Below are 27996 nucleotides of genomic sequence, written 5' to 3'. Positions count from 1 at the left end.
AGCCTAGCCAATTATCCCTTGAGAGACTCAAACCCTGCACCTTGTGTTTGTAAGGCAAACACTTTAACAATTAGGCCACCCTCCCAACCCTAACTGGGATTGACCCAACTGATGGTTGACTAATGCTTTCTAATGCTGGGAAGGTAAGTTCCTTTATGGGTTAAACTTTGACTTTACTTCTGTATGACAGAAACTGCACTTTTTTCTGTGTAAATATAAATTTTACCTAGGAGAAAATATTTCTGTAACATGACTTAGTAATTTTAATAGGGAACATTACTTTTTATTTTTGTCAAAAAGTTATTTAATTTAAAACTACTTCGGGGTAAGTGTGTTATTTTTCTTTTAGGGACTGAAGTAAAGTGCTTTTTACTTTATTATACGGTGGTCAAAGTTATTTTTTACTGCTTGTTGTATCAACTACTGCTTCCAGACTTCCTTGGGAATCAGGCATATTTTTTGCTTGACAATGGAACATGCTAGCAGTTTTTCTTTCTTTTTTTTTTTTGCCTTTTTGTGGTTTGAAGAAGAAACTGCCTTTGCCACCATAGTAGGATGCTAAAGTGTCTTAGCTGCAAATGGGGGGCTCTGCTGTGACCATTTAGGGATGATCACACCATTCAACTTTTTTCTGGACTCCCTCTGGTGTAGTCCTACAGCTACCATGGATTGGGGGTTAGACACGTCCTCTGTGGTTGCTGGAATGCCCTTTGTGGGCAAGAGAGAACCACACTGTCTTAACAGAAGGGGGGGGGCAAGGAAAAACCCTTTCCATAGACAGACTGGTATGCTCATGCCTATGGAGGTTTTTCCTGGCAAAAGTGGGTCTGCTTTTTCATAAATTCCTGTCAAAAAGAAGCAAAACTTTCACACATATCCTCTCCTGCCTTAGTCACCTTGGACAGGAATGATTTACTGGGCTTGGTTCAGGCTCATGACCCTTCTAGTTTAGCAGCTTCTGGTAAAAGAAAGATCTCAAAAAAACCTACTACAAGTTTATATGCCCAACAGAAAATACTGACAAACTACTCTACAGCTACTCCATCGCAAATCCCTGGAATAAACTACCATCTCATGTCAGTTCTATCACTAACTCCAGTTCCTTTAAAGCTGCTCAAGTCATAGTTATGACTGTATTGACCCAACATAGTCTTATCTTCCTATCTTACAGACCTAGCATAATTTCTCTTCCTATGTGTTATTCTTTCAGTCTGTTACTCCCCCTCTAAAAGCTGTATTTTCTACAACTAGATTAAACTCTACTACTACTATCCCCTCAGCTTCTATTACTATAGACTTTCAGTTAATTCCTACCTACATTGATTTTGTACACTCCTCCTTAGATTATTTCTCTTGCTTCTGCTCTACAATTCTGCCTCTCTCTTTAGCAATCTTCCTATCTTATACTGTCTGCACATTAATTTTCTACCTGCATCTCTATATATTCCTCACTATGCAACTGTTCTGCCTCATTTACTGTCATACTAACGTGGGAGGTTGGCATAATGGTTAAGGTGTTTACCTTGCAAACACAAGGTGCAGGTTTTGATTCTCACATGGGGTAGTTGGCGAGGTTTAAAATGACCCACAAGGGGAGTTAGCCTGGTAATCTATGAACTATGAATCTATGAACTATTCCTGTCCCCCTTAAAATAAAATATTTTGCTATATGCTTTGCAAAACAATTATACTGTTTTTGATTTTATCTTAGTTTTACATGCTTTGTTAAAAAAACGTATAGTTGTGATTTTATCTTAGTTCTTTTTTTCTTAAAAAATTTTCCTGTATGCATTAGCAACGTATGTAACTTTTCTCAGAGTCTCCACTGAAAAAGGGTCTCTACCCAGTCAGACTAAATGGTTAACAAATGTCAAATAAAAATAAATAGAAGAAAAAAGGATTCTTCATTTTCTGAAGAGGTTCATGTTTTCGAACTACAAAATGATTTTCACAGGACTGATTCTATTTTTGTCTTCTCAAGTTTCTGATTCAGAGGACAGTGGGGCTTCTCTCAGTCCCTTTGAAGGATTTTCATTTCTGAAACTTTTTCCAGAATGAATGTGAACATAATACTTCTTCAGGGACAGTGGGCTATCATGATTTATTACAGCTGATCTTTCCAGAACCTACTCCAATTCCTCCTGTTGCTGCCTGCAAAAAAGATGGTCATTGACCACCTTGGGCATAAAAGGATTAGTATGAAGAGACACCATGTCCCTATGAAAAACCTAAAAAGGGGAACCGCCATCAAGGCTTGTAATTTAGAAACTCTCTCTGCTGCACCTCAGAAAATCCAAATCCCATCGAGCTACGCGCTCGAGAGACTTGAATCTCAGCACTGAAATAAATAGGACATGCTGGAAGGACAGATTCATAACCCAGAGGCTCTCTTCACTCTGGAATAAAATCCCAGTCCAGGTTAGGCAGAGTCCCTCATTGACTCTCTTCAAGAGGAATCTTGATGAGTGGATGGGAGATCGTAGGTTTACCCCGGGTATCACTTCTGTTTCACTGTTAGACAGAGGCACAGTATACTAACCTCAAAAAAGGGCATAGCAAAATTAATTTAAAATGGGTGGCGAAAGCCAAACACACTCTGGCTAGGCTTATAAATGCCCTAGGGCAGATGGCCTAGTATGAACCTATGAACCTATAAATGAGGGAAACCAATAAAACAGTCTTCTAGGTGCAATGCTGCAGAGAAGCAGCAGCAGGCTCAGAAAGCCTGGGTCAATTTCTCAAGAACAAAATGAAGGTCCCAAGAAGGAGGGATAGGCTTTCTTGGTGGCTTGATGTGGAGGATAAAACGCACAAAACGAGCCAGCACAAAGGTTTAGGCAAGCAAAAGACTCCTTTATTGTGGCATGTTAAAAAACAAAATAAAAAAGCGAAAAACTGCAAACCGGTTTCGGCCAATACAATGGCCTTCTTCAGTGCAGAAGGAAAAATTTGAAGTGATCCATACTGCTGTTCCTTATATACTGGATAATTTAAAGGGATATGCAACCAAAAAAGGAAAAAGAATATTAATGTTGTATATACACTTCGTAAATCCAGAAAATAATAACAAAAAATATATATAATAATATTATTACATTATATTGATCACATTAATCCCCAGCAAAATAGGAAAATTAGGCTCAGTTCAAACCCAAAGGTACAGCAATAAATGTGTAAATATATATTATATTATAAACATTTTGCTTTATCCATATTCATTTAACCCAGGTTTGAACAAAGCACCCAATTTAGTAATCCATAATGCTTCCATATTATTGAGTTTGTCATGCCAGCCTGCCTTGGTGAACCTCGGCAGCTGAATCCTATCAATAATAGTAAATTGAAATTGGGCAGTTTGGTGAATCAAGGTATGCTTGTATAGCGCATCTGTTAGTTTTTTGGTTCTGATAGCACTAAGGTGCTCACTTATACGAAATCTTAATGGACGAGAGGTTTGGCCAACATAAAATGAAGTACATGTACAGGTGGCCAAATATACCACCCAATCAGAGCTACAATTGCCAAAAATCCTGATGTTGAAAACTCGTGAAGTGTTGGCACTTGAGAATTCTTTCATTTTGCTCATATGCCTGCATGCATTGCAGTGACCACAGGGAAATGATCCAATGAGTGGATCCCCAAACAGAGTCATTTGTGTTGTTGTTGTGGATTGAAATTTTTTATAATACGTGAAATGTGAATTCAACGTTCTACCCCTACGGTATGAAAAAGAGCATGTCTTAGGTAATATATCAGACAAAAACTCATGTGCTCTCAGAATACCCCAATGATTGTCAACAATATTTTTGAATGAAGGGGTATTATTACCATAAGTAACTGTGAATCTGATAGGTTGTGCCTTGGAGTCAGTAACCACATCATCTTTATGTTTGTATGTTAGTAATTGTGACCGTGGCATATGTCTGACCTCCTGCATGGTTTTATGAAGTCGACATTTGTTATATCCCCTCTGAATAAATCTTTCACAAAGATCTTGTTCACATTCAACATGAGAATTGGTAGAGGAACAAATACGTTTCATACTTATGAATTGTGACTTAGGAATGTTGTTGATGATGTGGCGGGGATGATTGCTAGAGGCATGTAAGAGGGAATTATACTGTGGAAACTTCCTGTGTACACTCGTCGCCAGAGTGTGATCATGTTGTCTAGTAACCTTGACATCCAGAAAAACAATTTCATGATATTGAGTCTCCAGAGTAAACTTAATACCCCATTCATTATTGTTCAAATATTGAACAAACTCTTTGGCCAAAAGCATATCTCCCCGCCACACCATCCAACAATCATCCAGGTATCTCCTCCAAATGTCTAGTTCTGCCATGAATTGGTTATTACCATTATCATAAATGTAAATTTTTTCAAAGTAGCTCATGAATAAGTCAGCATATATCGGGGCAAACGAAGCCCCCATGGCTGTTCCCCTGGTTTGCCAATATATCTGACCATCAAAGAAAAAGACATTTTTAGTTAATACATATTCAGTCATATTAATAAGAAAATTATTAAATCCAGTGGAATACAGCTTGGATTCCTCTAACCAAAATGCTATTGCCGATAGACCAGCCTGGTGTGGGATACTAGTATATAAAGAGGTGACATCTAGTGTGCAAAGCCACCAATCCGATTCCAACTGACTGTCATGAAGAATATTCAAAAATTCAGTTGTGTCCTGGAGCCTAGACCTGACCTTAGACAATAGTGGTTTGAGATAATAAGTAAGAAAAACAGATAAGGGCTCGGTTAAAGAGCCTCTGCCAGAGACAATAGGTCGGCCCGGAGGACACGTAGGATGCTTATGTATTTTGGGCAACAAATACAAATATTGGGGAATCGGATTGGTCACCTTGAGTTGTTTACATGTGCATTGATCTATGATCCCTTCTTCCGTGGCCATATCCAGGAAGGAGTCAATTGTTGATTTGAAATTAGGTGTCGGGTCTATGACCATATGCATATAAAACCTAGCATCAGATAACTGTTTACAGGCTTCGTCAATGTACATAACCCGATCCATTACCACAATTCCACCCCCTTTGTCTGCTGGCAAGATGATGATACCATGATTGGAACTAAGTTCTTGTAACCCCTTACGCTCCAAAGGGGTCAAATTATATTTGATAGGCTGATATCCAGGTGAGAAGTGTAGATCTTTGAGCACACACTCCCTGAATATGGCCACATGCTTGTCCATAGGTGGTTGGAATGTAGATTTCCCAAAGTGAAAACCAGATGAACTTTGAGAGAGATCACAATCTGCAAAAAATATTTTCAGATTAATCAATCGGCAAAATTCATTTAATTCATTAACAAAAGTCTGCTCCGAAACCAAAGAGGAAGGCACAAAATTCAAACCCTTGTTAAGAGACTGCTGATACATGAGCTTTGACAGGAATATTTTGCTATATGCTTTGCAAAACAATTATACTGTTTTTGATTTTATCTTAGTTTTACATGCTTTGTTAAAAAAACGTATAGTTGTGATTTTATCTTAGTTCTTTTTTTCTTAAAAAATTTTCCTGTATGCATTAGCACTTTTCTCAGAGTCTCCACTGAAAAAGGGTCTCTACCCAGTCAGACTAAATGGTTAACAAATGTCAAATAAAAATAAATAGAAGAAAAAAGGATTCTTCATTTTCTGAACAGGTTCATGTTTTCGAACTACAAAATGATTTTCACGGGACTGATTATATTTTTGTCTTCTCAAGTTTCTGATTCAGAGGACAGTGGGGCTTCTCTCAGTCCCTTTGAAGGATTTTCATTTCTGAAACTTTTTCCAGAATGAATGTGAACATAATACTTCTTCAGGGACAGTGGGCTATCATGATTTATTACAGCTGATTCCAGAACCTACTCCAATCCCTCCTGTTGCCTGCAAAAATGATGGTCATTGACCACCTTGGGCATAAAAGGATTAGTATGAAGAGACACCATGTCCCTATGAAAACCTAAAAAGCATCAAGGCTTGTAATTTAGAAACTCTCTCTGCTGCACCTCAGAAAATCCAAATCCCTCGAGACTTGAATCTCAGCACTGAAATAAATAGGACATGCTGGAGGGACAGATTCATAACCCAGAGGCTCCCTTCACTCTGGAATAAAATCCCAGACCAGGTTAGGCAGAGTCCCTCATTGACTCTCTTCAAGAGGAATCTTGATGAGTGGATGGGAGATCGTAGAGTTTGTATCACTTCTGTGTCACTGTTAGACAGAGGCACAGTATACTAACTTCAAAAAAGGGCATAGCAAAATTCATTTAAAATGGGTGGCGAAAGCCAAACACACTCTGGCTAGGCTTATAAATGCCCTAGGGCAGATGGCCTAGTATGAACCTATGAACCTATAAATGAGGGAAACCAATAAAACAGTCTTCTAGGTGCAATGTTGCAGAGAAGCAGCAGCAGGCTCAGAAAGCCTGGATCAATTTCTCAAGAACAAAATGAAGGTCCCAAGAAGGAGGGATAGGCTTTCTTGGTGGCTTGATGTGGAGGATGCCTTTCAGGAAATGTTTAACCTCAAAATAAGAGGCCAAGAGGATTCAGGGCAGACAAGCAGAGACTGCTGATACATGAGCTTTGACAGGAAAATATGCTAAGTCAGTATGGAGCACAGTTCACACAAGACAGAAACAGACTCCCACAAAAAACCATGGTGAAGCATAAGGCACCAAACCAAAAAAAAGAAGATTTTCTAGTATTGGGATTCCTGGCCTCCAGCAGAACCTTAAGCACAACCTCACAAAAATGGTTTTGAAAGGGGATTATAACCCTATTACCCAAAGTGTCAACCGAAGAGTGGGCAGATGATGGTGAAGGAGACACCCCTTACCTTGTGTGAAATGATACATCCAATGAAATAACTTGTGACGATTATACATGGCCAGATGAAAAAGGGGGAACCAGCACTTTCTGGGCCATAAGGGAGTCACCAACAAAATTTTCAGACAGTCTTGTTTGATCTTGTGCAGGACCCGGGGAAGAAGAGGGAGGAAAGCATAAAGGAACATCCCCTTCCACAAAAAGGACAAGGTGTCCACCCTCCAAGCCAGAAGAGTTTAGGTTCTGCAACAGAAGTGAGGAAGGTGTCTGTTCAGAAGGGAGGCAAAGAGATCCACTTGATGGATACCCCACCGATGAACTTCGCCCAGAAACACCTCTCTGTGAACCATCCATTAATGAGGGTGTGTCCCACAAATGTTCAGAGTTTCTGCCAGCAGGTTTTGTTCTAAAGGAATGTAAACGGCCTGCAGAGAAACCTGCATTTGAACAGACCCCAGATCTGAAGTGCTAGTCTGTAAAGAAGATAAGACCTTGTGCCCTGCTTGTTCATGTACTACATGACTGTAGTGTTGTTTGTATATACCCATAAAGGGCCTGGGGACAAAAGGGAGCGGAAAACCTAGAGAGAGAGTAAAGATAAGGGCTTGCATCTCTCTGTTGTTAATGTGATCTAGTCACTGATGAGGCGGTCAGAGACCCTGAACCTTCATACTGCCAAAGTAGCCCAGCACCCCTGCCTGATCTAAGACAGCTGTAAATAGCTCCTGAGGAGGAGTAGGAAACTGGAAAGAGATGCCTAGATTGAGAGATGTGTGTTGAATCCACCACTGAAGACTGAGTTTTAGACAAGGAAGTAAGAAACTCTAGTGGGTGGCAGTACTGAAGCCACACCGACCACAGGTACTACTGAAACTTCCACATGTGAAACTTGGCAAAAGGGAGCATGGGGATGGTTAAGGCCATGAACTCCAGAGCCCTCAGGAATTCCCTGGCAGGCATGAGAGAGGGAGGAAGCAAGGACTGGAAGTAGGTGGTTAGACACAGTACCTTGGGAGCAGGCAGAGATGCCAGCATTAGAACAGTTTGAATCCTGCATCCCAAGAAGATGCAATACTGAGAGGGGGAAAGGACAGAATTCTGGAAACTGATTGTGAACCCCAGGCTGTGCAACATCAGCCTGGTGAAGCGGAGGTCCTGTAGACGCCTGGAAGAAGAGGGAACCTGAAGGAGTAGATCACCCAGATAAGGGAAGATATGTACTCTTTGAAGCCTGCAGAAAGCAATGACTGGAGCCAGACACTTCGTGAATACCCTTGGGGGTATGGAAAGACCGAAGAGCAAAAGCAGACAACTAAAAATGACAGGAAGAAACAGAGAAACTGATACTTGCTAAATACAGGGTGAATGGGAATATGAAAGTAACTGTCCCTCAGCTCCAGGGAAACTAGGAAGGCTTTAAGGAAGCAAGAGGGGAAACACTCTGAAAGGAAGGCATCCTAAAGGTGGGTACCCTGAGGAAGCTATTCAAAAATAAAAGGTTGAAAACAGGCCTCTAGCGCCCCTTCCTTTCTGGGGATCAGAAACATCCTATAACGTACACCTGAGGGCCTTTGAGGCAGGCTGAATAGTGATCTGATCTTGTAAACCTGGCGATATGCCTGAAAAATGGAGAATTTGATCTGAAGGGGCTTAAGGGATGCCCAAAAAGGGGGAAAGAAACTTCTGGACAATGAAATAGCCTTGACAGATGACTGAAAGAACCCAAGAGGCTGATGTAATCCGTTGCCAAACGGAGTGACAGAGAAAGACTAAGACAAAGTAACCTGGATGAGGGGAAGACAATGTCAGATGGAGGCAGATTTGTCTTGAAAGGAAGGCTTTTAAGGTCTAGGTGTCTGAGCTGGTTTGTTGGGGAAAACACACCTAGTGACAGTCTTACCTATACAAAACTGACAACGCTGTCTATGAACAGAGGCAGTTTCAGCAGGGTAATTCCTCTGAAAGTCAGGAATGGGAGAGACAAAAATCTGTTTGAGGTCCTTCATGACCTTACCCTCAATTTTTGGTGCAAACTCAGCCTTAATGTCATCAAGCAAAGCTTGAAGACAAAAGCTAGGAATATCACCTCATGACAGTGCCTGAAGCAGCAGCTCTTGAGGAGGCATCACCAGCATCATAACTACAATTAATGGAATGATGAACCACCTCAGATGTGGATTCCACCAAAGAGCGAGCAGTACACACAGTCTCAGACTCAGGAAGGTCAGACAGAACTCCTCCCAGTTGAGACAAAAGGAATTAAATATACCTGGTTATGTGAGTTTGACAGTTAACTGCATGAAATGCCAATATGGCAGAAATGTAGACCTTCTTTCCTAGCCTCTTCATAGCTCAACTGTCCTTACCCGAGGAAAGAAGCTTACAGGAAGGCAAAAGCCAAGAAGACTTATCAGCAGAGAAAGATACCACAGCAAGCTCAGAAGATGGATACTTATAAAGAAACCTGAAAGCCTCAGCACCTTATAAAAACGGTCAGGCTTCTTAGGGGCAGGAAGTTGCGAATCAGGAGCCAAAACAGCAGCTATTCAAAAGGTATCCAGTTATGTAGCCAAAATGAGAGGAACAGCAGGCGGCTTATGAGAGTCCATCTGCAACAACTCATAATATATTCTCTGGATGCCAGAAACTTGGGAGCAGTCACACTTAAAATGCTCCATCAAGTGAACCACTGTATCCCCAAAGGACAATTCTTCTTAAAGGTTAGTCAGGACTTAAGGACTCCTCCTCTTCACTGCTACAGAGTCCAAAAGTGATGGCATTTGTGAGAAGCAGGCCAAGGAATCCTCAACAGAGTCCGATTCCTCAGCAGAGGAATCAGATTCACTGGATATTTTAGGGATAGAGGACGGGGGGGGGTCTCAAAGCCATCAGGGTATTAAACAAGCCCTGAGTTAACTCCTGCCACTCCTACTGAGGATCTCTGGGAGTGAGAGAAATGTGCTTACATTTTCTGTCTTTCCTTAAGGGGGACATTGGTTTTAACAAATCTTGGGGGTCCAGAACCCTGCTTTGACTCAATCAGGTTACCAAACACCTTCCCCCTAAGATCTGGGGAGTCTCCCTAGGCCCCTCAGACATGATCAGCTGTGGTTCCCCCTCTATGTCCGCAGTGGATATCTGCAAAGCTTCAGAAGGTGACAGAAGCAGATTCCATGCCAACCTCTGACAGGATCAATGCAGAGGGAACAGATATCAGCACCGGGCAGTCAAAGGGTGTCATCTACCTTGACAAAGACGTCCGGCAAAGGCTAGACAGTGGCAGTTTCAGACCCTTGACCTTTTAGCCTTTTTCTTGAGATGGCTGTACTTTGAGGCAGGTAGACTGGGCCATGATACCCTGGGCCAACAACTTGAGACACTGGCTCTCAAGATAAATGGAAAGAGAATACAACTGACTTTGAAAAGTCTTTCTCACATATGCCTGACAAACAGAACATTGACTGCGGTTGTGAGAAGGAGGACCTACACAAAATAAACGCTTGCTCTGATGATCTTTATGGGGAAATCTGCCTCTCAAACTGACACTTCCCCTTCTTGGATGACATGAACTCACAAAATGCACTATATAGAAAAAGAAAAGAAACCCCAGTGGGGTACTTATCTGCAAAAGGCTCTGTATAACCAGCACAGTAAGGGGTGTTCAGACTGATGTACAACTACGGCATTTAGACTGGTGGCAAGTAGTTGAATTTGGACCATCTGTAAGTAGCCTTTATGTCCTTTGCTGACAGAGGGAGCGTGTGTGTGATGTACGACTGATAAGAGTTAAAGGCAGTGGTATACTGACCGGATGTAGGGCTATCCTTGCCAGGAGATTCTATAGCTTATGAATACTGCAACAGTGATATGGAAGGACATCAACAGGGATATTATGACATCCATTTCCCTCTTCTGAGGAAAAACTTCCTTGTGCAACCTAATTACTTCTGCTTTTCAAATGACTACTCAGTGTTTGAAATGTAATAATTCTACTGATGAAACTACCAAGGCTGCTGCCCCTAGAACTCTCATGAGAAGGTTTGTTTAGCTGCATACTCAAAACATTCTAGATGTCAAAACTGAAATTTTGAATTCTCCCTTGGACAGTGTGTTAGTTTTTGGACCACCAACTATACATGTTCTTAAAAAGTACATTGAGAGAGGTAAGCTAACTCAAGTAATCTCTCAGAGTTTTCAGCCTTCCTTCTTTAAGTTTGTCAGAGAGTTTAATGCTACCCCTACAACCTTTTTCAAAAAGACCAAACTCAGCAAGCTGCTGATATGGAAAAGTTTAAAAACGCCATAGCAGGAAGATTCCAAAAAGAAAGCAGCAACCCTAAGAACTAAGGACAGTCTAAAGTCTGAATGACTCTACAAGATTCCCCTTCCCACTCTGGCAAACTCAACCCTTCAAGAAAGTCTGAACCGCCACAGATCATTTCAGAAAGATGGATTTTGAAAGTAATTATCAACCTTACAGATGGCAGTGGGAGTCTACTACATTTTCAAGGGATTTTCCCAAACTGCTAAACCAAACTCCTCTTTCCCCTCCTGTCATACAGCTTCAGTTGTCTTGAGGTGATAGAAGCTGTCCCTCCTTCTCAATTAGAAATGTTTTCTTCAATAATGTTTCTGGTGCCAAAGAAAGAAGATTCATGCAGACTAAATCTGGATCTTTCCTTTCTAAACCTGTTTGTGATCGTGCCCAGGTTCAAAATGTTATCCCCTGCACACCTTGGTACTGCTCATTCCCCTTTTGAGTTTTCCAGTGACCTTAGATTTAAAAGCTGCATATCATCACATTCCTATAAATCCAAATTTCAGACGTTTCTTCAGGTTCTGTGTCTGCATCACACCATCAGCTCTTGACATTGTATTTTACCCACCAAGCAGTGGATGGACTAATCAAAAATGTCTACCTCCACTGAGAGCAAGTTTATGTTTTGCAATTTTCCAAACCATATCAGGGCTAGAGAGAGACCAAGACTTGGTGTCCCTATCGCTTGTTGAAATATCACCTAACTGTACTGTCTGTGAAAATTTGAAAAAGGACCTAGAGTCCAGACATGATGCGGAGACTGAAGAGACTGAATGAGTGCCTTTATCTCCAAGTGGATGTGGTCCTCTCTCTCTGTGTGACCAAACCCTTTGAATCCTGATACCCTTGGAACAAACAACCCATGCCAGATCAGAGGCATCTGTGAAAACATCTTGGCAAGGAGAAGGAAACAAGAGAGGTTTCCCTAGATTTAGTGAAACCTGGTCTTTCCACCAAGAAAACTAGTTTTTGATAAAGGGCAGAAGGGGAATCTTGAAGGTTATAGGATGGCAATGCTGGATCCAGACAGATTTCACATACCAAAGCATCTTCCTCACATGGAGTCTAGGCCAAGGGGAACCACTGAAGTCAACCTCCTTGCAGTGGTCATATCCAAAGACAGGAGGTCTAGATAGTCTCTCGGGAACAAAACCTTGTCCTAAAGACAGTCAATGACATGGTACTGAACCTGCAATTCAATAAAATCTGATCTTGAGACAGAATTAAGCAAGTCTTCTTTAGGGTGAAAGTGAACTCCAACCTGGCCAAAAGATCCATCACAAAATGCAAATGAGTCAGAATAATACCTGAATGAGAGAAAATTGTCTATATATGAAAAATCTGAATAGCTTAAAGCCTCCAAAATGCATCCCTAGATTTTTACTCTAACTCTATTCAAATTGTGGTATTTTTACACTAGATACCAAGAATTTAACCCGAAAATGACTGACTAGATTTTTTGGCAGTAAATTTCACATTTTTAGTCCTTGAACAGACAAAGTACAACTACAAATCCCTGCATCCTATAATAACTGTTAAATTAGTAACTACTGTTCCTACCTCAGTCTTATTTATCATTCTGAATAGGAAAGCCAGACAAAGATGGTAACTTAAGCAGGTCTCAAGCACCGACCCCTAAGACACCCCTACATCCACATTTTAACTGCTGATAAGGTAACTGCTTTTTACCTTACACATTTTACCTTTCAGCCAGTTTTCAACGAATCTTGTAATGGAACCACTGACACTATCTTTGTTCATAATACTCAATATCTCATGAGGTACTGAGTCAAAAGCTTTGGCCACGATTAAAAACATCTACAGTTAGAACAAGAACTAAAGACTCCCATACTAGCTAGTAAAAAGTAATTAAACTTGGTCCGGGATGATTAAATAGCTAGACTTTTGTGTCCCTCAAGGTCTAGGTAGGGACAGAGATGAAAGTAAGTTTCAACAAGGGAATTACATAACCTCTGGATATTATGTTCTGCACACAGCTGATCCATGTGATGGCAACCACAAATATAGGTAGTGGGATAACTAACTCTTGATGGCCTACAGAGGAATAGCCAGGGAAGGCCTTTGGGATGTTTGAGGTTGGCTCCTGGAAAGACCTCAGAATTCCTGATTTTCAGGATCCTCTCTGCTGTGGTTAACCATATGAGATGGTGTAAAAAGGGAACATTTTAAACGAGAAAGCCTTGGAACCTTGAGTTTCAAAATGCACTCTTAAGGACGAATGTTTTCTCTTCCTAATCACTTTCCAAGAGTTTTTCTTTAACTTTAGGTCCAAAAAATAAAGGACCCATCATAAAGGGCACTAATGAAGTATTCCTTGAAACTCTGTCAGCAGCATTATGTAATAGCCTCATGGAGAAATTAGAAATACTCAACACAACAGCCACTTCTGACTCAATCTACTTACAAGCAACAGATGCTGCAGACTTTAAGAAGTCTAGAGTTCATTCAGTTAGGTTTCCCTGGAACCTCATGTGCATAAGGCACTTTTAACTTATGGACAGGAAAGCTGCCTAAAGCAAAAGCCTGCTTCCCCATGAGGTCCATCATTCTGGACTCCTTGCTAGGGGTCTTTTCGGCTTTTCCCGTTTAGGGGTTGCCACAGCGGATCACCAGTCCACTAATGATTGGCAGTGGATTTTTACAGTGTTGAGTTGCCAGCCTGGTGCCCAACCTTCAAAAAAAGGAACACCCACACAGGCACATACCTACCTGCATGTCTTTAATGTTCACTCCACCGCAGGGAGGACATGCAGACTCTGTACAGAAGGCACTCTGAGAATCGAACCAGAGAACCTCTTGTTGTGAGGCAACAACGCTAACGGCTGCACCACCATGCCAAACTCTTGACAGTTCCCTTTTGGTGGCAGCCCTCATAGTAAGACAGTCCATCAGACAGCCTTTGTTTCAATGAAGACTGCCCTTAGGTGATCACAATATGTTATTGGGTATTTCAGGCATGCCTTCCTGCCATGTCAGGCTCCCACCATACATGTCCTCTCTGCAACCAGGTTCATCATTCAGTCAGCAGCAGTGTCCGGCCAGGAGGTTGATGGAGTAGATCAAAATGTCAGACAGCCTCCTCTTCCAAGTAGGGGGGATGATCAGTGAGCCAAGTACCCCTCCTTTGTCTCATTAACTCTTAAGATTTCACTTCAGAAGGGGCTGTGGGGAATCTTCTTCACTGAGGTCAGTATCAGGTGTTAAGAATCTGTAGGGGAGTCTGCACGCTTGCCGGCAGGTGTGCATCATGGATGGCTCTGGTGGGGGGGCTCATCCACAGCTACAGAAGACTCATGGTGTCCTTGCTGGAAGAAAAGCATCAGGCTCTGAGCTCAGCTCTGCACTGTCCTTGCGGTATATGATGCACACCAAATGGTGTCAAGGGAGAGAAACCAAAAAACAGTGAAGTGTCTCCTGCCTATGTAAACATACAGGCAACAATCCTCTCGGAAAAAAATCAAGAGCTGAGGTGGAATCCAGCTACAAGGAAGACATCTGCCTTTCCTACCATCTCCATCCCAGCTGATATGGAGATCAAAGACCCAGAGCAAGGAGCTGCCAATGGTCCAGACTGCTCCAACAGGTGTTAATGCCTCAGATGCTATGAGCATATACTAAAAAGGGAGCTGAATGAATCAGCAAAGGAGGAGCTGAGGACTGAGTTGAGGGGCAAGTAGTGAAGTACAGTTAACAACATATGAATCAGAGCAGAGTGCACTGGCTGATGGGAAACAGACAAAAAGGGATCCAATTCAACTAGTGCTGAAGGAGTTCATACCAGAAAGGTCAATGGCACCAGCAACTAGATGTTCTGGGGGTGCAACTACCTGTGTAGAAGTCCTAGGGCCAACATAATCCACCCTGGAAACAAAGGGGGAAGAGATTACACTTGTGTCAATATGAGCCAATATGAGCCTTTACAAAGGCTCTCATTATATAATCCCAATCTATTTCTGAGGAACATTAAACAGATCCTATTGATACTTAAAGATAGAGGTAGGAGGAGGATAAGAAATTGTCTCCACGTTCTTGCTCAGAAGACTGCCTGCTAGCTCTCATCTTGGCTGAACAGTCCAAAATAAAATAAAAGCCTCGGCACAGGAAATCTAGGCACTGGAGAACTCGGCTCCAAAGTTGTTACAGCTAGACCCTTTCGCTGATTCTGAGACTTTGGAAGAAGGAACTGGTGGAAACATTCAACTTCCTTTTTCTTTTTCACTTTAATTTTCCCTTTGATCTTCTTTGTCCTAGGAAAAAGAGCACAAAAACATTTAAGAATTAACTTGTTTTGTACTCTTCAATGGAATGAGGGCTGAAGGCCTTATAAATGTTGCCAAAAGGCATCCAAATGTTTCAGCATTGAGCAAACCACACAATCTGTAGGTATCCACTAGATGGCTCATTTCCTATCAAAGAAGATGGATGGGATAACAAGCTCAAACAAAACTATGTGAATGTAATAAAAATGTAAGACAGACAAAAAAACAACAATCCAATAAAGATTAGCAGGCTTCAAAGTGTTGACGGGTGAAGCTCTGCCTAGTCACCAGACCTAGATCTGATTAGTGTCCTGATCAAACAAAAATGCCAGGGAGGGATGGAGTGACAGGCCAATGCCATTTGGCCTATTCTATAAGAAGGGTGTTGGCACAGTCTAGCCACAAGAGCTTCAACTTGAGGGAAGTCAACTAATGTAGTTCTTGCAACATACTACTCTAAGCCCAAATCCAAGAATACAAACAAGATGTAATATGTGTGCAATATCAAAGTGCGTCTAGCACAGTGGCCACTGCACTCTGCTTTTCAATCAAAGGGGGAATGCTGGGAATATCCTAAAATCACCTGGCATACAATGGCAAAGGTCCACAGCTCTTGCCTCCCTCTCACATTGTCCTATAACTCCGATGTTTAGAGAGGAATGAATAAGCCAAACAAGTGTCTGAGGTCAATTTCATGGACAGGGGCAATAAATAAAAATTTAGTGAAAATTCCCAGTGTCAGCTGCCCATAAGTAAAATACAAAAAAATCAAGGACTGCTCAGACAAGGAAGCTGCACAAAAGGCAAATAATCAGAGGGGTACCATTCCAGTACACCAAAGGCAGGCAAAGAGTCACTCCCACCCCCATTCCCACCCACCCCCCATATCATTACCTTTATACCTATCCATAAAACCACACTCCCTCACTTCTTCCCTAATCCCCCACCCCTCTATTTCCTTTTGTCATACTACCTCCTATCTTTGCTCCTCCCCACACTTATCTACTACCCACTATCAAAAACTACTATACCTTACTCCCATCCCTTCCTCTCATCCTCTGTTCTACATCCCGGACCCCACCAGTGCTGAACGATAAGCAACACATATGCCAAGAAAGAGATCAGGTAGCCCCAATTGTGGTATGTAACTACAAAATATTGCTCTGCTTCCTACATTTCATAGATAAATATAACTGCAACTTTATCTGTTGTTTTGAATATAGTAGTATAATCAATCAAAAAAAACTGCTTAGTCATGTGTTGTATGCACTGTGTAGATTCTCTGATCCTACTTTGGAAATTGGTTTAAATGTTAGTTAGATCTGCGACTGTTTAAAACCTGATAACAGCGTTTTTATTTGACCTTTACAGCCAAATGCTGAAAATTGGTAATCGTTAGATCTGGATGACTGTGTGTTAGCGAGCGTTTAAAACCTGATAACAGCGTTTTATTTGACCTTTTTTGTTGACCTTTTAAATTCAGTCCTACTTTTCTGGGTGAATGTAACCTCAATTTCTAGCTAGATACAAAGTATTTTCATGCAGCAAAATAATGTCAAGCTATTAGCTAGCTGCCTTATCAGATAACAGAGTGTGCTTAGTGGAATAGGAAGAAATTACTGCTTGATACTGCATTGTGTAATACTGTCTGTTGCTACACCAAACACTGTGAGAGTTTCTCTCTCTTGCCTCTCCATCTTGGTCCCCTTCTCTTCTCCATATTCATAAATGGCCTACACTCAACTATTCCCAAAAGCCACTGTATTCAATATATGCAGATGACTCTCTACTCTGCTTGCTCTGATGAATCTCAAACTCCAAGCCTCCACCCAAAACTGCCAATCTGCTCTCTGTGAAAATGGAAATTGGTCTTTAAACTTAAACTCTTATAACAAAAACCCAAATACTTTCTTTTTTCCCCCTCCCCACCTCAGAACTAACTATAGAACCCTCAACACCAACCAACAATCCTAATCCTCCTCCAATCCATGTGTCCTCCAACACCCTGTATCCAATACCAAACTACTAGTTAACAGAAAACTTGGGGCTATGTATAGAATAAAGGCCTTTCTTAACTCCACCAAACTGACTATTGCTGCCCCAACCCACCTACTCTAAACAAGAAAGAACTTATAAAGCTAACAACTACTGCCTAAATTTAAGGTCTCTTGAATGGCGGAACTGTCAAAATTTACAAATTCAACCAGCTAAAGTCTGCAAGTAAGGACCATTAAATCTAACAATGCTGGGGTGGTGCTATATGCCAATGCCAATTCCATTAATCCTGGAATGCTGCCAAACAACCTGAGACTTTTGCCCCTCCCCTCTCCAATTTAATAAATTACATCTTAGACCCTATTCTAGCCCTCCTTCTCTCTGGTTCTAATCTTATCCTTGTAAATCATTTAATATTATCTTGTTTTCTCTTATTTGGTCTGTAAGCACCAGTGTATTTAACTGTACTCACTTGTTATAGGTTTATTATTGTATATGTATTAACCAGTATATTATCTTGTGTAACAACATCAATGTTTTTGTTAATCTACTATGACCCTTTTTTTTTTTCCCGGCCTCCACCCAAAAATGGATGTGTATCCAGTTGGACTAGCGCCCAAAAAAAAATGTAAAATAAATAAAATAAAATAAATAAAGTAACATGTCTCTTACAACTCAAGCTATACTCTTACCTTCTCTACTCCTCATACTCTACCACCTCACCTCCTATCACTCACAATTACCTACTCCCTATTTCCATCCCTCAAACACCACTCTTAACTCAAGTACTACACCACAACCCTATCTACTAATTTGTCCCCCATCCTTCCCCACATCACTCCCATTCCTAAAATAGAAATATCTCCCCCTCCCCTTTAAAACAAAAAAACAAAGTCTACTTACTCAAATTAAAACCCCATTACAAACCTCTACTTCTATCTGGTGACATTCATCCTAACCCAGGCCCTACAGACACTACCCTGAACAATAACCCCCTGTATCTAAACCTGCCAACCCCTCCCATCTCACAAAAAAGTAAAATTCCGCTCTATCAATGTCAGGAGCCTTGTAAATAAAGTTAAAGTACTCCATGCTTGGATAGCTAACTATACTCCTGACATAGTTACCCTAACTGAAACATGGTTAAAACCACACCATCTGGACAGTGAAATCATCCATCCTGGCTATAATATCCTTAGATTAGATTGATCTAAAAGAAAAGGAGAAGGAGTCTCCATACTCTACTCCTATTGTCTCTCCCATATCAGTCCCACACTAGACTTACCCTCCTTCTCATCAGCTGAACTCCTACTGACCAACTTCAAACTTAACAGTTTCAACACCATAACTATCACAGCAATCTATATTCCCCCTGGTGATAATATTAACATACTTGAGAACATCCTCTCTCACCTCTTCACATACCATCCACAATTAAATAATTATACTGGGAGATGTGAATATTGATTGGCTTACAATACAAGCTTCCAACACTACTTCCTGTATAAACCTACATGGGTTTGAGCAGCTAATCACAACCCCAACCTACATTAATAAATCTCACCTACCTAGCTCTCTTCATGACTGGATATTCGTCTCCCACCCTCAAAACTATCACAACTCCCAAACCCTTCCATATGCCCTCAGCGACTAATGCCCTATAACAGTTACCAGACATACTCCCCACCTTACCAAACCTAACAAATTTATTACCACCCACTCACTTTCTCATTTCTGTCCTAACTCCTTTATTCACCAACTCTCCAAAATTAACTGGTCTTACCTCACCACTCTTCCTTTAGATGAAGTTGTCCGCTCCTTCAACACTACATTCCTAAACATTCTTAACTCCCTTGCTCCTCTTCGCACAATTAGAATCAAATCTAATACTGCTCCCTGGCTCACTAAATCTACCAGAACCCTCATGAAAGACCGGGATAGGATTTGGAAAATGTGGACTAAAACTAGGACCCCTTCTCTTCTTCAGAAATATAAAGAACTCAGAAATAAAATAAAAAAAAATCATCCATTATGACAAAATAAACTTCTATGCCAATCCTCCCTCTACTCTTAAATCAGACCCAAAGAAATTCTGGAGCTATATTAAACAGACTCTTCATCCAGGAAACCCTTTCTCTCCTAACCCATGTCCCAATGCAACACCTGAAGACATTGCCAACAAATTTAACAATCATTTTATAAACTCAACCTCCATAAAAAATTCTCCCCCCCCCAGAAACAACCCTAGCACCCTCACAAACTCTATACCTCTTCCAAATCCTCCTAACTCCTCCTCCCTAAAAGCAGTATCAACTAACTATGTAAAGTCGTTACTCTCTAAACTTAAACCTTGCTCCCCATCTGTTGACAAGCTACCCCGATTGCATCTGAACCTCTTGCCTATCCTGTATCCATCTTAATCAACCGATCCATTTCTGAATCCTATGTCCCCACTGTATGGAAGAATTTCTTTACTCTACCCATTCACAAAGGGGGAAACTCCTCAGACATATCCAACTTCAGACCAATTGCCATATTCTCTCCACTTTCAAAAATCCTAGAGAAATACATTCACAAGCAGGTAATGCATTAACTTCACCAGGAAAACCTTCTCACACCCACACAGCATGGTTTCCGTCCCAAGCATAGTACAACTACTGCACTCATATCATTCATCAACATACTCTCCCCAGCTCGTGATAACAAACATGTCCCATGCCTATTCTTTGACCTTTCTAAACCCTTTGACATAGTCTCTCACCCACTCTTCCTAGATAAACTCACTAACTTACATTTCTCTCCCCCTACTATCTCCTGGTTCTCCAGCTATCTCTCAACCTACCAGCAATCAGTTAAATAGCTCTCTGCACTATCCTCCCCTCTCACTGTACAAATGGGAGTCCCCCAAGGGTCCATACTTGGACCACTACTCTAATATTTTCACCAGCTTGCTCGACTCCTCTTGTCCCCAGTCATCTCTTGTGCAATATGCTGATGACTCAACTGTTATAACCATTGCTGACAACCCAAATGACCTCCACTCAACTACCCAGGCATCCTTCCACACCACTGAGACTAGGCTTAGTGATAAACTAATACTTAACTAAAAAAAAACTAAGCTCCTACATTTCCTCCCTAAAAACATCACCACACTCAAAAGTACATTTACCATCTTATCCTGCAACAACACTATCATCTCAGCTGAATCTAGTACTAAATTGCTAGGTGGTACAATAGATGATCAGCTTAAGTTTGATCTCCATATTACTAACTCAGTAAAAAGAACTCATCACAAACTTGGACACCTTTTCCGTAGCAAGAAATACTTAACACTGCCCGAATAACTCTCCCCTAGGCTTTATTACTCCCAACACTCCTGTACAGCTGCCACATATTCACAAACCTAAATTCTACACTTATTTCCAAGCTTGAAACCACCTATTAATAAGATCGCCAAATACAGCAACTAGACTGGCTAGAATTCCCTCAGCTGCTCCAACTATACCATCTACAAATCATCCACTCTATCCTCTATCTACCCTCCTTCTGCCCCAGCCTCTCCACTATCATATCCAAATATTCCCCTGCTAGGATGCTACGCAGCTCAAATCAAGTATTATTAGACATCTACAAACCCAAAACCAGAATAGGCTGCCTTCTCTACAACTACAACCCAGCTATATCCTGGAACCAACTCCCCTTGGAAATAAAATCCCTCCAGCATAGCGAAAGTTTCAAATTATCCACAAGGAAATACCTAAAAACAAAATGGTCTTGCCACTGTAGCCAACCACCCTGAAACCACCATCCTTTCTCCTATTTCACCACCTCACTCAATGCATCTCTAACACTATTCCCCTGCCTCTTCTACATCTTCCCTTCCTCTGTCTCCAACCACTCTTAATTCTTACAGTCTCAAAACAACCTACCTGTCTAGTCTGTCTCCTATACTCTACCTCACCTATATCTCCTACTAGCCATTCTTACTTTCCTTTCTTGTTTCCAAACTCCTATACAACTAGATCATATCTACTTTAAATAAGTGTCTGCCTAACTATTAACTCATTTTGCTCTAAGCAGCTAAAATAATATTGCAAATATAGTCACATTTTCTTCTGCTAATTGTTTAAAACCTTGTTTGTAAGAACTCACATATTTGTCTGCCACTTGTTAATACTCTGCATAATTGAATTGCCTGAGAAGCTTTTTTTCTCTCTCCAGGCCTCTGTTTGTAAGATATTATAGCTGATTCTTACTATTATGTTACTAAAATTTAATAAATAGTTTTTTAGTCCAGAGGAGCTTTTCTCCTCGGGTCTCTGCTGAAAATAAGCCAAAAGCTCAGCCAGACTAACCCGGTTACCAAATGTAAAATAAAATAAATAAAAGGCACCCCCCCCCAAAAAAAAAAAAAGTTATTACGTCCAAAAATAAATAAAATGCTGCAAATGACCTGACAATCAAGACTCAAAGGTACATCAGCACTGGAAACATTAACATTGAGGCCACGCAAGGCAGCATGGTCCAAGATCACAAAGCATAACTATTACAATAACTAGTCAGAAACATTCGCTAAATCTGCAGACAAGTTATATGGTCAGTCAGTCCCAAACTTTGGTAAAAACTGTAAACCCAAGCAGAAACTTTAAGCTCTCAACAGAAAGACTTAGGAAACCAGACAGCAAAAAAGAATCCCAACAAAAAAACATTTTTGCCAAGTTAGTTTAATATGTTTGAAATTTTAGAGACCACTGCTCAAATGGAAGAAACAGCAGCCATCCTGTGAGGTGAAAAAATACTGGAGCTGAAATATTGTCTTGGGTAGTGAGGGAATTAAGCAGAACGTGTAATGATTTTCAAATAAGCTCAGAGAAAGATGCTCAGCAAGGATAATGAACAGAATTCAAGCAGGCCAAACTCCCCTCCCCCAGACTTTTGATCTTATTCATACAATTCTTGTACAGCAACTTACCTGACAGCCCAGAGCTGCTCTGAGAAATGTCAGAACAATAGGCGAAACCGGTGCTGCTCCTGTTACCATTAGTCTTACTTTGCCTCCAAGACTGGCCTAAAAACAAAATATTCAAATGTTATAAGAGTTTAAAAGCAAGTCAGATCAGCCATGGAACAGTTCATTTTTTCAACTATGTTTTATGCTTCCAAACAAAATCAAGTCTGCACCATCTGCCATGGCCTAGCACATAAAACTGATTTCATAAACAAAATTACAGGTCTTCCATCAGTGGGTCAGCGCCAACTGATTCACCATTAGCATGTCAGTTCAAAAACAAAAGAAGCAGGTTTATTCACAAATTCAATGGTTCGATTCCTAATGCCACTTACTGAAGAAAGATGAGAATTTTGCATACCATTTTTTTCGGCTTCCTGCAGCTGACCATCAACTGTTACCCAATTTCTCTCCTTGCTCACCAAGACTGCCAATACCCTTCCTGCTGTGGATTTAATCTGACAAATGTTCATGGACAATGAGGAGACTGACATGTACTAGTGCAGTGTCATACTGCTGCCGAGGGAGTTTCCCCTTACTTGAGGCCTACTCTCCACCTTTGTGCATGCTCATGCAGTCCACAGTGGTGTGGCATGCAACAGGCTCAGACTGTATCATCCAAGCCTCTGCATGCAACTTGGCTAAAGCCCAGCTTCCCTTGTACACAGCACATTCTGCATATCTCCAGCATCCATCAGGAATAAATCGCAGAGATTTTCCCTTTCTGAATGCAGACTCTCCCAGGATGGTTGCTATTCATCCACCCTGCCGGAACTGCTTATCAGATGTCATTTGGGCCAGAGACGGATCTTTATCCTTTTACACCACTGTTAAAGCTGAAAATAAGGCATGCTAGTTTTTGTATGCATGGTTATTAGAGTACACAAAAATGTGAGAAAGACTAAGAATTCTTTGAACAAAGCAGTAAATATCAGCTCACTTCCAAATGCAATGTATGACAATGCAGACAAATCACTGGTAGGACATTGGGGCACATCATTAAAAGCGGGAAAGAATGAAAATGTACCACAGTGCACGAATAAATGGATGAGCAAAACTCGAAAGTGCTAAACATACAGATTGCTTCTTCAACACAGGCTCTTCCTTGAATATGATGCCCATAGTTCATCATACTTGCCATAATATCTATTAAAAAATATTTCTTTACTTACCAGTATCCTACCACCTGCCACCTCTCAATCTCCACACAGTTCAAAAAGCAATATACTTCTTTAACAGACTCATTTGCCCCTATACCCACTCCTCCTAATTCTCCTCTCTGGGATAGAGGATTGGCTAAGCCCCTCCAATCAGGGGAAAATTAACCCAGTCACAAAGTCATTCAATCTTTTATGCCAGCTGTTAAGACTCACAAAGTCAACTCTCCTCAGCAGCCTGCAGTGGTGGATTACAGTTTCCAACACAGACAATCCTTTTGGGAACTTTCCTTCCTTTTATAATTATATGCTTGTGCTTTTTTCTGTTTTATTAAAAAAAATAAGGTACCTGTGTTATCTTTTTATTTTAATATACTTGACATTTGCTGCTGCTATTCCACTGGGAATTCTAATTTACTACTTGGTTGTCAGTATACTTCTTTTAAGCATTGATGGAACTTTTCTAAAGTGTTTTACGACTGGTAAAGTGAAGTTTTATGGTGTCAGTTGAACACTAGGGACCGTCTCTTGTCAAAGTGCCAAGAGGCCTGTTCTGTTGATTAACTGGTACATTTTGAGGTTCTGAGAAGAAGCAAAAATGCATTTTTTTCACTTTTTTCATTTTTATATTTACTACTGGTTTAACACTGCTATATCAGTTTTTATTGTTAAATCATGCTTTTACCACAAATAATTTTATTTGCATTTTCTATGGAGATTAATTTCTGACAAAGGGATCTCTACGTAAATGCTTATTTATGTATATTTGATTTTTAGTTATTATTTGGACAAATACATTTTATTTGGTACTGTAACTGTATGTGCAGTTTACCACATTGTGCAGACTGCAGAATAAGGCTTAGTACAAATTAAACAGTTTCCACTACATTTTATGCAGTTTAGCCCTATTTGGTGTGTGAGAACACACTTTATATTTTTTTTATTCTTGCTGCCCTTAAAGTCCTTAATAGCGTCAGTATTATTCTGGCTGGTGTATTTTCTCCCAAGCTTGATGGATCCTGATATAATGCCCCCCATCAAATCCAGTTGCACTCAAAAAGAAGGAAAAAAATCAACAAAAACATGCCTCAGACTATGGTCTGTGAATCTGTTGCCTTAAGCTGGTCAACAGACCACTTACCTTTTCCCCAGTCATTCTCTGGCATGTGCCCACAGTCTTCCATGGTATGGTGGTTAGACATCTCCTCCAAGGATGCTTCAGTACATGGCACAGGTATGAGAGTACCAGACATTTTAGGTGTAAGAGAGGTCCAGGGTAACAGACTCCTTGCCCATCCCAGACATTTTGTCCTACAGTGTAGCTCATGGTTAAGAACAAAGTACATCTCACTACATGCAATCGGGTTATTACCATGTAAAGAGTGAATGTGGTTTCCTTAGTTAAGTGTGTTTTACAGTCAGTTAATCTCAGAGGCAATGCTCCTACTCAGAATGACTAAGGGGCTACCTTCTGTATGTGTCAGTCTAACGCCACAGATTTTGATGGGGACTCTGCTGTAAGACAGTAGTAAATACTTTTGAGTCTGTACAATCTGATACTTTGGCAAGTGAATAGGTTCAAAAACCCAAGCTAGTGTTCACCTTTCCACAGATACTAGCTAGGTTTTGAGATGCTTTGGCTGCTTGCCCTGTTACCGACCTAAGAAGATGTCTATAAAGCTGCATGAAAAATCCCTTTAGCTAATGAACCAGTTCCTAAAAAGGCTATGAGGAAATATAAAGGGTACTCTGATCTTGCAACTCTCTGCTCCTTTGTCACCTGACCCAGATGCAGTTTCTCTAACTGCCAACTCTAAGAGGGCCTTGGCCTCTTAACCCTGTGCCACTAGATGAAATTGGTAAGTGATTAGAATCTCATGGGGTCAAAGCTGGCTCAGTTTAGTAATGCAGTCTTCATATTTTTAAATTATCACAGCTTTATGTGGAAATTAATTTTTCAGTGTTTACAGTTTAGATGACTTTGCTGTATCTTTGTCTGCTGAACAGAAGTGTTATATGAATAACATTGTTTCTAACGTGACTCAGATTTGAAAACATGCTACAAGAGTAGTCTTGGAAAGTGTGGACACTTTTCTAGAAATATAGCCACTTTTTTTTTTATTATTAAGGTGGTTTGCTTGGCTACATAACAGAATTTTTTTTTTGAGAATTTACAAAAACAAGCTATTATATTAACTCCTCCAAGATCTGAATTTGTGTTTGTTCCTACTGCTACCAAGACTCTTAAATGATGGGATGACAGAGGTAAACTGATGCATGGAGGCATCTTGAATGTTTCACATTCACAGGTTCTCCCCAACAAGGTGTCCAACTTCAAAGGGCAGAGCAAAAATCCCAATCTAACTTGAGTCAGGGTACCAAGAGGGAATGGCAGGAGGGTAATACTTCCAAACCAAAAGCAGGGCTTCTTTTCCAAAGAAGATCTTGCCCCTGCTAAAAAAATGACTATGCCAAGACTCAGGACATCCTGTCTCCTCCTCTTTCACCCTTCCCCCAAGGCTTTAGCTCAACCTAGTTGCCTGGTTACAAATAGTCTTAGACAAGTGGGTGCTGAGAATAATTCTAATTCTTGACAGTTGACAGAAAACCCTCCTCCCTTTAGGATCACCCCATACTCTTTTCTCCAGTACTCTAAGTTAGAGAGACTGGGGAACAGCTGATGGTTATAGAACCAGTTCCTGCACCACAAAAAGGGAAAAGATTTTATACAAGAATCTTTTTTGGTACCCAAAAAGGAGCCACTGGGAAGACTAGTGTTAGATTTGGAATTGGTGCTTGTATTTTCCTCCTGGTGAGAGAAGGAGCACAAGGCATAGATTCCTGACTCTCAAGAGAGTTTCAGTGGTGGATGTCTCAGTCCAAACCACTGTTTAACCAGTCCAGCCAGACTTGTCAGATTTGGCATGGGGAACAGCGTACAGGGGAATTCAAATACAAGGTGAATGGGGTCCTTCAGATGCTACAATGGACATAAATGTCAAAGAAATGCTAACAGTACTTCAGACCTTAAGTTTTTTTTTTTTTTTTTACTACTTATGGTCTCTAGATCCACTTTTACTGCTCATAGACACCACAATCATGTGGTAGTGAACAAACAAGGGTATACAAAGGTCACTCTCTCTGCTGGTTGGCAACTGATGGCTTGGTAGCCAGCCTTATAACATTCTCTGTCTCGTCAGGCCTCATACATCCCTTCAGAGAAAAACAGAGAGACTAAGCAGATCCTTGATGGAGGTCTGCCTGGATTTGGTACAGACATAGAGAACACTTCAAATAGAGCTGTTTACTTCCTTTCAAGACAGCTAGAAAAAATGTTTGTGACAACCTTGCAGTCATGCTTGGACTAAAGAATCACTCATTCTCTGACTGGAAAGTTTCATTATGCACTTCCACTCGTTCCACTAATACCCACAATAATTCTGAAGATGCAGAAACAATTAAAAATCATTATGGTGATCCTTTTATGGCTCAGTCAAAGTTGGATCTCCCTTTTAATGGAACTGGCCAATGGCAATTACCACAAGCTTCTGCACATACTAGACCTGCTCATAGATTGTAAGGGGTGACTGGTGCAACCAGACTTGGAGCAACTGCTGCTGACAGCCTAGCTGATACTATCTTGATGCCCTTTAGGCACTTGTTCCATGAGGATGTGTAGCAGGTATTGAAGGAGGGAAGAAAATTCACAACTAGAAAATAAAGAAGTTATGTTCTTACCATAACGTTCCATCTGTGTTGTCTATCTTCATTCATTCTTGACTGCTAGGTTTCAGTTCTGTCCTCGGAACCTACTCGGCCGTTATATCAAGCTTGTGCCAGCCAGAAATTCTTGAGCTAAGCCTACCCATAGTGCTTCTCTTCCCTTCAGATAGAGTTTTGCCTGTAGAAATAAAATGTGGAAGCTTTGACAGAGCAACTGCCCTACGATGAAACCAGGACTAGTTCCACACCTCCAAGAGTCTTTGGAGGAGGCTGGAAAGTCAAGAATGAACGAAGAGCGACAACAAAGATGGAACGTTATGGTAAGAACATAGCTTCTTTATCTGATGTTGTTAATCTTCATTCATTCTTGACTGTTGGGACAGAGCTCCTAGCTGCTTTATGTTCCGTGTGGCCCTACAAAAGGATATTCCTCAGCACCATAGAGCCAAAGGACACACCTCCCCTGGAGACCACATCCAATTTGTAATGAGTCAAAGTTATGAGGGATAGCCCAGGTGATCACTGAGCAAATGCCATCCATAGAGGCTCTAGATTGAAAGGCTACTGAAGTGGAAACTGATTTGGTAGAATGAGCCTTTACCTTAGTTGATAGGTTCAGCTTATTTTGGTCATAAACAAAGATGATGCAATCTCTTAACCATTTCGATAAAGTAACT

The 27996-nt window shown here is 40.9% G+C and overlaps 1 protein-coding gene across 5 annotated transcripts in view; it reads right to left on the bottom strand.

The window, feature by feature from the left end:
* The window catches only part of ACSL1 (acyl-CoA synthetase long chain family member 1), a 1450848-nt gene that overhangs the window by 590605 nt on the left and 832247 nt on the right, over positions 1-27996 (bottom strand). For all 5 annotated transcript variants that reach the window (XM_044089832.1, XM_044089833.1, XM_044089830.1 and 2 more), the window contains one exon: positions 22404-22499. In XM_044089832.1, the coding sequence (XP_043945767.1) occupies positions 22404-22499 (96 nt within the window). The remainder of the gene's footprint in view (positions 1-22403; positions 22500-27996) is intronic.

This window comes from Protopterus annectens, chromosome 12.part0 (assembly GCF_019279795.1).
Source record: "Protopterus annectens isolate FY-2018-M chromosome 12.part0, PAN1.0, whole genome shotgun sequence".
NCBI classification, from domain to species: domain Eukaryota; kingdom Metazoa; phylum Chordata; order Ceratodontiformes; family Protopteridae; genus Protopterus; species Protopterus annectens.
Note: the sequence above shows the minus strand (reverse complement) of the source record. Positions and strands in the feature narration are given on the sequence as shown.